General features: G+C 46.7%; 1 protein-coding gene across 2 annotated transcripts; it reads left to right on the forward strand.

Moving 5' to 3' along the window:
* The first annotated feature begins 683 nt into the window (after positions 1–683).
* mmaa (metabolism of cobalamin associated A) lies at positions 684–14,364 on the forward strand. 2 transcript variants are annotated; one of them, XM_053858092.1, is made up of 8 exons: positions 684–719; positions 800–894; positions 2,139–2,514; positions 3,906–4,028; positions 4,226–4,396; positions 5,239–5,324; positions 5,918–6,067; positions 6,524–14,364. In XM_053858092.1, exons 3-8 carry the CDS (start codon positions 2,139–2,141, stop codon positions 6,812–6,814), a joined length of 1,197 nt encoding a protein of 398 aa, XP_053714067.1. In that variant the 5' UTR covers positions 684–719; positions 800–894; the 3' UTR covers positions 6,815–14,364. The 2 variants fall into 2 exon arrangements, with proteins under 2 accessions (XP_053714067.1, XP_053714066.1); XM_053858091.1 differs by having other exon boundaries at positions 691–894.
* The last annotated feature ends 1,955 nt before the right edge of the window (positions 14,365–16,319 follow it).

Consider the following 16,319-nt stretch of genomic DNA (forward strand, 5'->3'; position numbering starts at 1 on the left):
GTCTTGGAGTTTGTTTCTAACACTCATGATGGATGGGATTTTTTTAGACCATCTGGTATGATAAGGTGTAATTCAAGTCATAATCAAGATAAGGCAGCAATAAAACACAAATTTATGACTTCATATTGTGAATTATGATATGGCTCTAGGTGTGTTAGACAGCTGTAAAATGTGGCCTTGTTGCCATCCCAGGTTGTTCAGGGTCAACCATGTAGGTGGAAACAGAAGCTGGACCCAGGACTATATCTCCATTCTGGACTTCTGAGATATATAATAATAATAGTATATATATGCTATTGTTGTATGTATCTATATATCTGTCTATAATAGTATATAATAGTAATAATAATAATATATATATATATATATATATATATAGAGAGAGAGAGATAGATATATAATAAAGCTCAATGTAAGCGATTTATACTTACTAGATAGAAAGGAATCCACAAAAAACAGTTTGATAATTTCTATGCTGCCATCTACTGTTGCAAGCTTTCTACTACAACCGCGCTGTTTACCTTACCAAAAATATATTTTTTTATTTTGTATATAAATCACAATTCATTTGTTTGCTTCGGTATGTCAAAACACATTCCATTATACTTATAACAGAAAAAAACGCAGGCTCTTTTTTTTTGCAACCAAAAGCGGAAGTCGTCATGGGGTCGTGAACCGGATGTGGATGAGTGGAGCTGCGGCTCGTGTAGCGAGTGAAGGTTGGACCCATCAGAAGCGTCTCTACAGCGGTCAGGGTCAGTTTCTTCCTCGTTTTTAACATCTCTGTCATTCATGTCAGTGGTTCACCTGCAAGTGATGCGTTGGTGCTGCGTTCGCGGACCCTTGTCAAGAGCCTAACGTCCTCCTAAGACCATGGGACTCTGAACAGGGAAGGTAAGTTTACCTCATTTGTTTAATGTGTACATTTGTTCGCTCTCATGGCGTATAGTCGTTTAATTCTTCCTGCACTATTGTTGCTAAAATATACATTAAGCACAACCAAAACAACCCCTCTTAAACATCACCACTTGTTATGCTATTTTAAAGTGATTTTCTTGCTAATTTATAGGTTCAATGTTCACCTCCTCAGCCCCCACAGGTGCTTGAGCTTGTGTTCAGTTGTTACAGTAAACTTCACTTAACTGGCCGGGTGTGACTTGGAATTGAGGGAGGAAATTAAAAAATTCTGGAGTGGGAATTGGAGGACATTAACCCAAACTCCTACAATGATTTATTCATGTGAAAACCCACTGGGAAACTGTACAGTTGGGAGTTTAAATTTAAGACTATTTAAATGTATTGTGATCAGCCTTTGTTATTTTATTTTATTTAGTTTTATTTTATGGACTGCCACATTTAAAGCTGTAAAATTCAATAACTAATAATCCTTCTTTTCATTTTAACTGACACTTTTTTGTATCATATATAATTTTAAATTCATCACGTGGTGGGATTATATTTATTATTTTATTATGTTTCTTTTCTTTTCTTTTATATATTAACAGCACTTTATATCGAAGCACTTTCCTAGTTGGTGAACCTCCACTGACCATGTCCGTAAATTCTATTCTGATTCTGATTAATTTTACACATGATGAACTGAGAGAGTCGCTTCACTTCCTACAGATGAACTTAGAGAGTCACTTCACTTCCTTCAGATGAACTTAGAGAGTCGCTTCACTTCCTTCAGATGAACTTAGAGAGTCACTTCACTTCCTTCAGATGAACTTAGAGAGTCGCTTCACTTCCTACAGATGAACTTAGAGAGTCGCTTCACTTCCCACAGATGAACTTAGAGAGTCGCTTCACTTCCTACAGATGAACTTAGAGAGTCGCTTCACTTCCTACAGATGAACTGAGAGAGTCGCTTCACTTCCTACAGATGAACTAAGAGAGTCGCTTCACTTCCTACAGATGAACTTAGAGAGTCGCTTCACTTCCTACAGATGAACTTAGAGAGTCGCTTCACTTCCTGCAGATGAACTTAGAGAGTCGCTTCACTTCCTACAGATGAACTTAGAGAGTCGCTTCACTTCCTACAGATGAACTTAGAGAGTGGCTTCACTTCCTACAGATGAACTAAGAGAGTCGCTTCACTTCCTACAGATTAATTTAGAGAGTTGCTTCACTTCCCACAGATGCCGCACTTGTACCACAGGATGAGACGGCTGCGATTCTCCCTCGTATGCCACAGGACCACCCTGTTCTCAACACTTGCTGTGACTCCAGCTTCAAGGACATGTTGCCGGAATTCAAGGATCGAGGGGAGGACTGTCAGCACGGCCCTCAACCACCACATTCAGGACCTCAGTGCCCCGGAACAGAGGCTTCTAAATAAACTGTATGAAGGGTTAATCGGCGGTCAGAGGGCTTCGTTGGCCGAGTCCATTACCCTGGTAGAGACTCAGCATCCCAGGAAGAAGGAGCTCGCTCAGGTGCTACTACAGAAGGTTTTGGCCTACAAGAGGGAGCAAGAGAGCCGGAACGGAGGGAGGCCAGTTGCCTTCAGAGTAGGTGTGTGTTCATGCTGTGGGTCTGTTCATACCCTGTGGTGACACCTGTTGGAGGTGGAGGTTCTTTCAATCTGTCATGTAAAGTTTGCATCCTGCATCAATTCATTGAAACTTGGGATGGGCGATAACTTGCCGTACACAATATACCACCAAACACAGTCTCCACCATGACGATTCTGCATCTCACGATAAATTTGATAATCACGCGGCACTCACTGCATTGGACCTGCATACATGAACATGACGAGACGGCGACGGCACGCCGCGCTCTCCAGCTCCGTGGTGTTTGACAGCCGACACCAGCATGTAACAGTTGTGGAGAGTGTGGTGGTACAATCGTAGTTTTAAACTTATTTTTAATCCAGGGAACCTTTGATCATGACACTGGTCGACTCTGAGTCTCTGGGTGTGTGTTTATTTTATTAGATGGAGTGGTCCTCATAGGTTCTCTGACGCGGTCGTCTGCCTTGGTTCACATCAACACATGCAGGTCTCCTGCTGCGCTGGCTCCTCGGTGAAACACCCTGTTGAAAATAGTTGGATATTGGACGGAGCTCCACTCCAGTATTGGCGGCGGCGTCCTCTTCCGCGTCCCCATTAGGGTTCACTGATCGCGGACACACTCTCACAGGCAGCGCTAATGCTACGACCCGGCATCAGACCTCCTTTAACTGTCTTTTAACATTGCCTTAAATCCTCCAGTGATCGTCTCTTTTCGAGTTTATTCAGGGATGAAGGGGGCTGTGAATTTAAAAGCTTCTTCCGGCTCGCTGTTGGGACGATCAACGCGGCAACAGAAATCTCAGGGCGATGGATTTAATCTCTTTCCTGTGGGTGCGGTGCGAAGGCCATTCGGCTGTGGACTACAGAGCACCGTGGTGGCATCCACAGCCAGTGATGAAACAGAGCAGCTCACTTCCTTTCAGCACCTCCAAAAAATACATGAGAAAATATGCCTTGAAAACGCATCCTAAAAATTGGGCACTATCATGTCAAATGTTTCCGGTTTAGTGAACACACTTCAATGAAATGGCATCATATCGTGAGCAATATTTTTCAAAGGTCAAGTGCAGTTGATAAAAATAAGACACATTTTAGAAGCTGGGGAGATAACATCAGTTGAAATTGGAAAACTGTAGGGAATAATATTTTTTGTTTGAGTCATTTCATGAGATCTCACGGCGGATAAAGCAGTTGATAGCCCCAAGGCCAAAGAGATGTGCCTGTTTCAGCTCTCAACTGAAGAATTTGACAAAGAGTGTTGCTCATTTTGCTGCAGTTCTGTGTTGCGTATTGATCTTCCCAGGGTTTTTACAAAGGTCTCTCCATTATCACGTGCAGACAGACGGTCAAAGCAGGTGATGAAATGAAGGTTTCCTGTCCTCTCCTCAGGTCTGTCTGGTCCTCCAGGAGCAGGGAAGTCGTCCTTCATCGAGGTGGTGGGGAAGATGCTGACAGGCCGAGGACACAAAGTGTCCGTTCTGGCCGTGGACCCGTCGTCCTGCACCACTGGAGGTAACATCTGCGCCACTGATCCTCAACATCTGACAGACATGAGTGACACTTATGGAGACAATGAAGCCGTTGAATACATCTGTTTGAAATTGGGGAGCCATTTGCCGATAAATGGATGTTATAGCTTCTGTGTGATCAACAGCTGTGTTGGCGCCATTTACATTTTTCTGTAAATGAGAACATTCCTCTTGCGGCAGGCTCCCTAATGGGCGATAAGACTCGAATGACTGAACTGTCTCGGGACATGAGCGCTTTCATCAGACCGTCGCCGACCTCCGGGACACTTGGCGGAGTCACGCGGACGACCAACGAGGCCATTGTTCTCTGCGAGGGAGCGGGATACGACATTGTGCTCGTGGAAACCGTCGGTAGGACATTTTGACTTCTTCATCAAGGTGGAATTTTAATGATCTGGATATGCGTGTGGAGATACTTGGATTTGCTCACCTTTTTACACCTTATTTTTGCTCGTATGATATGAATAGGTTTTGATAAAAATATGGCGCAACAGAGAGGTGATGATGCTGTGTGTTTGACAGAGAAAGATGAGAATTGAGCTTGTTCTTGTTGATGTATATTCTCTCTCCTGACACACCTGAGCGTCTTTCCGCAGCCTTTAATAACATCTATATGGCATAAGGAGTAGTCAGTGAGAAAATTATTATTTTCTTTATTACTATGTATAAAATTGATGCCTCATGAGACCAGACACTGAATTCTTCGTAGATAGACTGGCTTCTATCTCAAAATGTGTGCGTAATTGTTTTAAACTGTGTCTGAGCCAGGAGATGCCTTTTTGCCATATGACAAAAGAAAAATAAGAAATGAATCATGTTGGAATTTGCCTTTGTAATTATAATAACTCAGTTAAATTGTGGAATTTTTGTCTGTCTTCTTGTCAAATTTGAGAACAACTCGACCAATAACTTTATACGTTTCTTAAATAGTCTGTTTTGTCGATTTTTTCATCAATATCAGGGAGCAATGAGCAGAAACCTTTTGGACGTTTGAGAACAACTTCAAATGAAAATAAAAAAAAAAGTGTGAAAAGTGAACACATTGTTGACCTCGAATAACAACTAAAAAGATGCTTACAGTGTTTCACAGCTTGGCTCAGGGGATGTTTTAGATTTTTCATCTTGAACGACTGTTTGTTCTTTCATGGAAATTGAGGACTTTGTTGATAATCTTTTTTTTCTCTCAATTTCAGGCGTTGGCCAGTCGGAGTTTGCGGTTGCTGACATGGTGGATATGTTTGTGCTGCTAATTCCACCAGCTGGGGGCGATGAACTGCAGGTCAGTCTTAAAAGAAGGCAACTGCAGAACAGGATCAATACAAGGACTATTACTCAAATTGTCTCCAATTTTACGCAAGTAAATTTCCCCCAATGGGAACCATCAATCTGAACAGCTTATTTTCGATTACTGATGTTTAAGAAAACACTTTCATTCGTTTGATGTGACTGAAGACGGTGTGTTCTCCTGCTCCCACATCATCGCAAACGGCTTAGAAATGCATGGGGACCACTAGTTTTGAAAACAGGCTCCAGCAAGGAGACTGACTCATGGACCAAACTGGCCAATGTTCTGAACTTGAATCATCAAATCCTCACATCTTTTATTGGCATTAAAGTGCTCAAAATGTGCTGTTTTCACCTGTGTCTCCCAAGTTCTGACACCACAGCCGGTCTCAGCTGCTGCTTCTCGTCTCCGCTCCTCCAGGAGATCGGCTCTGTGGGCGGAGTTGCGGACACGCAGGCGAAAACAGTGCATTTTGAGCGCTTTATGGTCAATAAAACGACAGTGATCGCCATGTTCTTGTATAAGCTGGAGGGTTCAGGCCGCAAGCTAGTCTGGAAATTACGGTCAATGGTGGCTTGTTTCTTCAGGGTATCAAGCGCGGCATCATTGAAAGAGCCGACCTGGTGGTGGTGACCAAGTCTGACGGGGACTTGGTGGTTCCTGCCAGAAGGATCCAGGCTGAATACACCAGCGCACTCAAGCTGCTGAGGAGAACCACAAAGTCCTGGAACCCCAAGGTTTGTGTCAGTGTGCGAGTAGACAGGCAGGCAACAGGTCAGTGCTCGACTGTGGCCAGGTCTTTTCATACGTCCCTGCTCACCCGCATGCCTCTGTCTTTTCGTTCATCCCCTGCGATAAGGCAGCAAACCTCCCACCTCATGTGGTCCTGTTTGAGCTCTTGGCTCTGTGTTTCTGTCACGCTCTGTCCCATCCGCTGTGTGCAATAACGTCACTATAAATACACTGAAAACACCATTAAGCTAATATAAAAACAGAACTTATTCTACGATGAACATAACTGAGGTGTTTATAGCTCCGTCAATTATATAATAATGTGTGCAATAACGTCACTATAAATACACTGAAAACACCATTAAGCTAATATAAAAATGGAACTTATTCTACGATGAACATAACTGAGGTGTTTATAGCTCCATCAATTATGTCCCACCCAACCCCCCCTCACCTCTCAGGTGGTCCGTGCCTCCTCTCACAGTGGTGAAGGCATCCCCGAAGTCTGGGCAAAGATGGAGTCATACCGGGACGCCATGCTAGCCAGCGGCGAGCTGCAGGCTCGGCGCAGGGCTCAGCAGAAAGTCTGGATGTGGAGTTTAATCCAGGAGAATGTTCTCAGCCACTTTCAGAATCACCCCAGCGTCCGAGAAACTCTGCCTCACCTGGAGGAGAAGGTGACCAGGGGCTCCATCTCTCCGGGACTGGCCTCTGATATGCTTTTGAAGTCCTTCTTAGTCTCCTCGGCGTAGCTCTCTCTCTTGGATGGAGGAGAGCGGGGTTGGGACCAGGTCGTCTTCAGGTGGACACACAGCGATTTTAAAACGACGAGCTTCTGGATGATTTTCCGCTCAACTTTTACGTCATCAGACAAAGATGTCATTTCAAGGAGAAGAGAAAGACTGACAGATGTCACAAGCTGCTACTCTCAACCTCTAACACGGTGGCACCTGAAGTGTAAACAGCATTTCCTATCAACGTCTTCTTTTTTTATCCACGGACTTTATGGGATCTGATAATAAAGTTGATCATGGTGTCTTGTCTCCCCCTCGATCTCAAATCGGTTTACTGGGTTATCGACTTCTTTTTCTCACCACCCCCATTTTTCCCTTCAGGGTGCTGAAAGAACTAAACACTCCAGTGAAGCACCATTGTGGAGGTCAGGCTCCTGCAGTTAAAAACACAAATGTCGAATGACATAACCCTCTTATCTTCCCCGTGAATGAACTGCGATTATTGTTGCCAAGATTTCAGGGACACGCTTCCGTGCCTCGTTTCATAAGCACCTCAGTGTTCGGGAAACATTCTCGCTGCTGCTGATTTAAACTGGATAAGTTGAGGTGCTTTTTTTTTCTCCCCCCAAACTTATTTATCGCCATAGTGTTTCTTGGTAAAATGTGTCTGTGAATTTCAAGAAACTATGTGGGTTAAAAGATGTTTTGAATAAATCACAAACGTTGTCGTGCTGTTATGCCCTCAGCCTGCCACTAGAGGTCTCCCTAATCTCAGTCAGCCGAGCGGTGTGACCCTGATAACCGGGTCACTCTCAGAACTGCCTCCTTTAGTTGCCAAGCTGCACTCAATCCAGCATCTTCCACCTCTCAGGAGAGCCATGTTTAGCTGTGAGCAAGTCAAGTCCGCGGTTTTGTCCACGTCTGTGCAGCCGTGCTCAGCGCGTGGATCCTTTCCCAGGTCACTTCTCATGTGCCCCTGCCTTCATAAGCAAGCAAGAATGCTCCCCGAATGCAGATGGCTTCATGAGGTTCCAGTAACACCCTTCTACTTCATCACACTGACACACACGCACACACACGCACGCTCACTGTAAATGTGTGGCGCATGAGAACAACATGTCCGTCTGCACTCGTGCACGAGCGAACTCGGTTGTTTCAAGTGTAAACAACGGCATGCGGTTTTACTCAGCGAGATTAGCTCTCATGCTGCTGGATTGTATTTGGCCAATTTAGCCAAAACACAGCGCCCATCCACATGTGTTTGGCATTTGCGCGGCTCCGTTGGAAGTAAGCAGAGGACAAAGACTGGCTCTTTGATGAGGTTGTTCTGTGTTTCGTGGAGGGGCACATATTGACAGTCTTTCCTTTTGTGTCAGCAGTCAGAATGGCTTCCTGGCTCTGAGCGAAATGAAACACTGCCCCCAGTGTCAATACCTCATAGATTTCACGTTGTAAAGTGGCCGTCTTAAAATGCACGTCGTTCACCAGAGAGTTTTTACTGTCTGCTTTGTTCTCGCACCGGATTGGTTCTCTGATGAGTCTGAGGGGCTCTAAAACCTTTTAATCCAGGGTCATAATTCTGCGATGGTACCGTTCCCTGAAGGGAGAGGGCTTTTGCCTGAGATAGGTCAGTCAGAGTTCCAAACCTGACACTGGCTTTCAGACTGAGATGGAATCGATCGGTGGTTGATACTTGGTGACGTGCTTCCCGGTATTTGTTCTGTGCTGCTTGGGATTTTCTTGTTATCACCCCCCTGATTCATCTCTTCCTCTTCGGCACCTGAGCTTCACCTCAACCACCTTCCTACTCTCTCCAAATCACTATATCATAGGCAAACATCATCGTCCTGGAATAGCTCAGGCAACCGCCTTGGCATGAGGGCTGGGTTCATAGCATCGATTTTCTTGGGCATGACCTGGGATTAATGCTTAAAGTGTCTCAATTCATTATTTAATGTTTTTGGTACCATATGTAGAACGTCCTGGTGTTCCAAGCAAAATGTAAACATGAGTATTTATTATTTAGTTTTGCTATTTACAGCTTTAGTTCCTTAAGAATCTGTTCCAAATGTAAGCAAAGTGGTTGTACATAGACTGAACTGTCCCTCCCAAACAGAATGGAATCCAGCCCTTGTGAATTCAGTCAAATCGATTTGGGAACTCAAATCCAAACTCAGCTGGACTTGGCAACAACTGACCCCCGTCCTGATGACGTTCCCTTGGTAGCAAGCTCCAAACATCTCGGAACGTCCTCACTCACACACCCACAGTTTAACGGACATGACACAATCTGTGACCTTGTTGACCCCACCCTATAGGTCCCCCGTCCTCTTGAGGCTCATCTCCTTGACCAAGTGATTTTCTGTGAGAAAACTTCACGCTAAAGGATTTGTATGTAGCGGAACTATTCGAGTGAATCCATGACTGTTGATCTAGCAGGCTGGAGGCGGAGCTTCCTGACAGGGAATCTGTCTGGACATTCTGACTAGGCAAAGAGGCGACACCACAATTTAAAGCCTTGGAAAAAGTGGATTCCACTGAGGAGAATTGGTTTGACAAGGAAACATCTGCCTTGTTTGCGCTGTCACGTTAAGAACCTCACACCTCCCATCCGTCTTGCCTCCTCCGTCTCTGGTGGAAACGCAGCTGCTTTAATAAGTGACTGCGAAGCCTTCCCTCCACACCCACTCCTTAAGACGGAAGGCCACAACGCCAGCCGCGCGCTAATAGGCTTTGATAGTTGCTACAAAGTGTGCTTGAAGATGTAACACTCCACTCATTATGTCGCTCTGAAGGGTCACTGCAGCCTCTTTAAAAGGAAGACCCTCGTGGCGCGGCGTCCTATTATATCAGCCGCTGAGATGGATGGTAATGGCAGACCTCGGCGTGTGTGGCGCTTTGGTCGGTCTGAAGTTTCTCTCATTGCATGGGCTGATTCTATTGAAGCTGCTGAAGGCTTCAAGACAGCGGTGCTGGAAGGCCCCTGGGGGTGTGGGGGGGGGGGCACCCACCTGAGCGAGGGCCGCGCTCCCGCACGTGCTCACGCCGGCCGCGTGCACGTCTCTGGACTGCCTGTGGGCCAGGCCTTCATCTGCAGGACGGCGTGCGTGGAGCCTCGGCACCAGTAATTGGACTTTAGAAGTGATTTGGGAACTTGATTGACCCCCGGTAATGGATTTGAGTGAATAATTATTTGTAGTTATGGTTGGGAGATGATATCAGGGAGAGGGAGAGAGAGACCAATCTCACACCAGTGTGACTCACCCCTGCCACAGGAGCAGAGCGCTGCCAGCACTCAATTAATGGAATCCAGCTGCTCGGGCTCCTGCTGCGCAGTGGCTGATGGGAAACACGCCGGGGTCTGGTCAGGGACGGGTTAGCGCCCAGGAACCTCTCCCCCTCACAATAGCCACGATAAAATCCTCCCTGCTCCAGGTACGAGACATTAGGGTTTATAATGTCTTTATGATGTTTTAACGGCCGGTGGCGGCGCTGGGCGCAGCTCACGGCTGCCATGTTAATGAGAGCGCTGGAGATGGCAGGCAGCGCCTCCTCAGGATACAAAATGCAATCACCGCTAATCCCGCACTTTAATTGCCGGCCGAGTCCTTGGGAGGGAATCGGGCCGCCCCGAGGCGCGTGGCCGCACCGATGGAACGCGTCTGGATCCCATGAGCAGATAGCGGCTCGCTCCGACAACACTCGGAAGATTCCGTAGACCTTCGCGCTTCCGCCTCTCGCACCTGCCCCTGCCTCTCCAGCCACGCCTGACCCCTCATTGCCCTGTTGCCAGTCCCCATCATGTCACGCTGCCCGCTGAGACCAGGGCTTCAGAGCTTCCGTGTTGTGACGGGTAGCACTCAGCTGCCCACTCTCGGTGGTAACGGGAAGGTTAGCCTGCCATTACTGTCCGCCACACACACACACTTAAACACACACCTGCCTTTAAATGCTGCCTTCAACTACGTTACAGAGACCCGTGTCGAAAGATGGCGATGCAGCTAAATGAACGCGCCGTTACAGGTTCCGCTATTGTCCGTATCTGTGCACCTGAATTTAATACTCAATGCTAACATGTGGCGCCAAACTCCTGCTTAAGAAAATATCGTAAGCACATGGAACTACAAACTATTATTATAAAATGCGACGACTTTGTTGTCAAATGCTAACCCAGGGGTTGTTAACCCTTTTGACTGAGAAAGCCAAGAAACCCTCTTTGTTTTTAAATGTAATTCCTCGAGTGAAGTGAAGCCCAACAAATTCAGACTTGTGGCTTGAGTTTTTAAAATGTATTGCAGCGATGAAGTTCACACGCGCTAGATTGATAGCACCAGCCGATATCTATTGTTATTTAGTGATATTGAAGAGTCACAGAGCAGCATATGCTGCTAGTGCTGCCGTTCATGACGTCACATCGCGTAGAGCAGCATTGGTCCCATCACTGTTGATAATAAACTCAGTTACGGTGAGCTAAGCAGTTCCCATGATGCTTTGCAGTCCACTCAACCAATCACAGTGGTGGATCGCTACAGCATGGTTCCGCCTCCACAGCCGGTCAGATGAACAGCACAGCACACTGGGCTGCTGAGCATCATGGGAAGTCACCGTTACCGAGGCTGCTGTTGAGGGTGATGGCACCTTGCGTTACCTCATATTAAGGCGTTGAGCAGGATGAAAACTGCGCTGTGTTCGTAGAAAAAAGGTGGGCGATGACGTGCACGTGAAGCCTTGTGTTATTATATATTGTAAACCACAGTCGACAATGTTTTGCTCTTGTCGATCCACATCTTTAGGTTCATTCTCAGCGTCGATATTGTACGTTTTCACAGCGTGTAGTTTCTGGCCTTGTCAGTCGGTAGCTCCTGTTGGGTCTGATGCTGTTAACCAGCAGCGCGAGACTCTCCATTAGCTGGCAAGAGCAGCTCTCTGTGGTAATGACCACTTGCAGTTGCTGCCCTGAGGGGGCTGCTGGACAGAGCAGGCCAACTCTCAACCCTCTCAGCACCTCCAAGACCATCTGCAGAAAAAGCTGAAAGCTTGCTCCGTCTCTCACCAGCGGCTCTGAGGTAGTCGGACGGCGACTCGTCCCTCGGGGTGCGGCGTCCACGTCTCTAAGCTGACGGACGTTCTTTGTCATCCGGTTATCCTTTTACCCCCGGACAAGCTCGGAACAAGACGGCCGCACACTGGTAGTTGATCAGCGGCTGTTGTTCACCGACATGTTCCTGGCAAGCGGCGATGTCCAGGGCAGAACCCCACACCGCCACGCCTGTCAGGGCCAGCGGGCCAGCATGGGTTTGTCATGCCGCGCTGACATTCGGGGGAGCCGTGCCAGAACACCGTGGCACATTTCGTCCTCCCGGACAAGTGGCGTGGGAGCGAACGTGTCAACTCGGGCAGATGGGCGGACAGCAGTGCCAGCCGCTCTGGACCGTCCTGGACCACTGGCCTAGCAACTGTCGTCCAGCCAGACAGACTTGGGTCTTATTGGCATGTTGGGTGGTGGCAGCTGTTGATGTATAGCGCCGAGTCTTTTGGATCGTTTTGCTGTATGTCGGTTTTGTTTCCTCGGCCGGGAGGTTGGAAGAAGCTGACCATTCATTGAGAGACGCTGTTCAAATGTAACCAGATTCTTGAGTTTCAAATCGGCTGTCAAGCACAGCTGTTTTTTTTTTTAAGTAAATATCAGTTTACGCGACTTTCCCTGGCCACTCTCGCTCAGGGTCACTCATGGATGAAGTGGTTCAGTAGCTGCTGTGACGGCAACGTCAATATTGCTCCGAAAATAAAAACGTCATCTTATAAAGACTGGTTAAAAATGAGGAGTGGTTTGATGTTCATAACTAACATGAGCTTCACAAAACCACTCAACAGGTTCAACTGCCTGTTTGATTTAAACGTACCAAGCCGTTTATTCTGAATATTTTGGCGACAAAGACGTATGAATTCAAGATCTAGCTAACAGTAACTTAGTTGTCTGCAACTTCCGATTTGAATTTAAGGGCAGATCTGATTATCATCGCAACAAAGACGTCCGTACTTGGCCTTGGCAGAAGGTCTCGCGCTCTGCAAGTGCCCTTCTAGTTTCTGAGCTGGCAGTCCCGGACTTCCCAGATGGTCTGCCTTTTTTTTTCTTTTTTTTTATCACCAAATGTAATCATCCTTTTAAAGCTAATGTATGACCAGAATTAAAACACAAACAGGCCGAGGAGGAGGTGGAGGAGCAGGGACACGGCCGGATGATTTGCGAGCCCATACATTTCTGCGTGTGGATAAATCTTCCGTCGTTCCATTATGCATGTTGGTGTACACCTTTTGTGTGTGTCGGAGCAAGTGTGTGATGTTCCTGCTGTGAGGGAGGCCCATTAATCTTTGCTAAATCAAATAAATCAAGTGCACTTTAGAAAAGAGCTGTCAGTGTAATTGTTGTGATAGTCGCTCCCCGACCACTCCAGGGGGAGCGCTTTTGAAATAGGTGCCAGGGAATGCACACTCATCTCTCTCTCAAAAAAAAAGGCTGACTCTTGAATGAGGATGTGTGAAGCCACCCAGAAGGACCATGAATGAGTGATGGGGAGCTTCACAGAAGAGAAGCAGCTCCAGCAGCGTAGATATGTAGTCGCAACTATCGAGGGTTTATTGGTCGCCGTCACTCCGAACTAGGGAGAGGCCATGTGCACACAAAAAAATGATCATGGCACGACGACGATACGATTTTCATTCTATTCCATGTGTTGCCGTCTCTGTTGAAACTGTTTGGAGTTTGTCTCCAACATCATTATTTGTTTATGTTTCAATATAATAGTGAACTAAGTGTAGAGATGAGAAACTCAATGTTTCAGGTCTCTGGTAGAAGCCGCTGGTGTCTGACAGACTGCTCTGCCAGCTTTATTTAGGGGTTAAATTGAGCCGTCTGTCTGCTGTGTCTCATGTCTCTGAACAGTTGACTTGAAGTATGGATCATTTCCTCGATGCTATTGAAGAAATGTTAGAAATCATGTGAAGAAAAGATCATTTAGTCATATTCTATTCTCCAAATCATGATACCAACAGTCCTTTGTCTTGTGTGACGAAAAACCTTTTCACAATTCTCTCCCCTAAGATTTCACTCATACTTTGACAGCTTTAGAATTTGTTGATGGTCCCTAACTGATGCCGGGTCGTAGCATTAGCGCTGCCTGTGAGAGTGTGTCCATGATCAGTGAACCCTAATGGAGACGCGAAGGTGGACGCCGCCGCTAGTGGAGTGGAGCTCTGTCCAATATCCAAGTATTTTCACCAGCGCAGCAGGAGACCTGCATGTGTCGATGTGAACCAAGGCAGTCGACCGCGTCAGAGAACCTATGAGGACCACTCCACCAACACACACCCAGAGACTCAGTCGACCAGTGTCATTATCAAAGGTTCCCTGGACTGAAAATAAGTTTAAAGCTACGATCGTGAACCAAAGTCCACGACACTCTCCACAACTGTCAAACGCTGCGGAGCTGGAGAGCGCGGCGCGCCGTCGCGGTCTTGTCCTGTTCATGTATTCAAGTCCAATGCAGTGCTGCATATTTATCGAATTTATCGTGATACGCAGAATTCTCATCGCAGAAATTGTTTTTGCCGCTATATCGTGTACGATAACTTATCACTATCATGGTGCTTTACTCCGTGAAACCCAAAGTCGGAAGGAAAACCAAGATGAAAAGGTTAGCGACGGCGGTGAAGATGAAAGGACACGGCTGGATGCACTTTCTGTTCATTTGTTTGACCCGCGCTCTTCCTAAATGAGATGGATGGAGGGATTCCCGACGTCTGGATTGGAAGATGGATGAGTGCGCGGCGTTTGCTTTAATTGATTGAAGACAGGAATTCGGTTAGAGCTAATGAAATGGTGGAAATCATTATGAAGCTCAAGTGCAGGAGATAATTGGGAGGAATTGGGAGCGTTAAGCAGGTTGCGCCTGAACCTTCCCTGCAAATCATCTTTAGCGCGGAGAGGAAACGGAGCTCACGTCCAGTGAGAGCGGCTCCTCTCGTCTCCGTTAGTGCCGCTGTTCGCCACTATTTCATGGCGTTTATCGGCCGCTGTGTTGCAGCACCAACGTTTACCTAATTGGTCTCTGGAGCAGATATCTGTGCAGCAGATTTTCAGGGTCAGCTGGAGACCAGCGTTCTACATCATTACACCGTCCGGAGGAATAAGCTGTGCGATTAGTCTGGGCTTGACCTGGGCTCCTCTCTCTCAGCGTGTTTGTTCCGGACGACGCCATTGTTTTTCTTCTGATGAAAGCAAACGGTCACATGTGAACGTGACAACACTGAAAAACGTGGCTTTGTTCGGATTAGTTGCACTGTAACACTGTGGTAGAGTCGTAGCTGCGAGATAAAAACAGTACTTCCGTTACTGGTAAATGAAACCAAGGCAGGAGGAACTGAGGCTTTTCCATTGGAGGCTTGTTGGAGTCGTAGTTTGGCCCTTTCGTCTCGCAATATACCAATTGTTTTTTGTCCATCTCTTCTACTTATTCACTGATGGAGTTGTGAAAAGCTGAAGAGTGTCCCAACGACTCGGGACGAGAGGTTGGGGACGCCCAAAACAGGATGCCAGGCTACCACAGGACACACATGTAGATCAATGTCCAGTCCCATTTCTCACCCTAGAAGTGACTGACTTGGGACAGCACTTGGTGAGGTTACGCTTTACTTGCGCCACGCGTCATTGGCTGCCGTGGTGTGTTTTGTTTACTGTATATCAAGTGGTGGGGACGTTTTGGAAACGCCAGCTCCAGTACTGATAGTCTTCGCTTGGTGAACCAACAGAGGAGAAATGGGCGGAGCCAAAGCTGGCTGGTGGTACATCAGTTAGAGGTAGGTCGACGTTAGCGTTAGCCTGGATGCTAGCCGACTGTTGTTAGCGCAGAAGAAATAACTACACACTCGTTATTGTTGTGTTGTTAATGTTGTCGGACACGGTCGACCCTGTAGGTCACTGACGTGTGATACGAGGAGAAAGTACACAAACAGTCCTCGTCACTAGAATGTCCCGGTTGCCCCATCGTTTTTAAGGATTGTTCTTCAATTCACACTTTGGTGTCCCGGGAATCTGTCCCACTTGGTTTCAAGTCAGTTCCGAGCCTCACTTTGAAGGGATCTTTTCAAGTGATGAACAGCAAGTGGCCTTGTACTTAGGAGTATTGAGACACACTACACTCACATGTGATGCGTAAAACCCAGTGTTAGGGGCGAACACAAGTGTTTGGGGTGGGAACTGGGACAGGACCTAACATCATTCTTAGGCTTCTTAGGCTCATGAATCGACCTGAGACTTTTGTTGATTGTTGCCGTCAAAAATGCCTCATTTTGTGGCAGTGAAAGTTGTGATCATCTGTGCGTCTGGAACAGCATGACGGTAAATAAGGACCTTGTAAAAAAAACTAGGGTCCGTTTTTAGCCTAAATAAAGCTTTAACAATGTATGTTTCATTTGCTAAAAGCCAAGAGTATTTCAAGTGCTAAACATGTACACACTGCTTAGT

This window comes from Synchiropus splendidus, chromosome 2, assembly GCF_027744825.2.
Source record: "Synchiropus splendidus isolate RoL2022-P1 chromosome 2, RoL_Sspl_1.0, whole genome shotgun sequence".
Taxonomy (NCBI): domain Eukaryota; kingdom Metazoa; phylum Chordata; class Actinopteri; order Syngnathiformes; family Callionymidae; genus Synchiropus; species Synchiropus splendidus.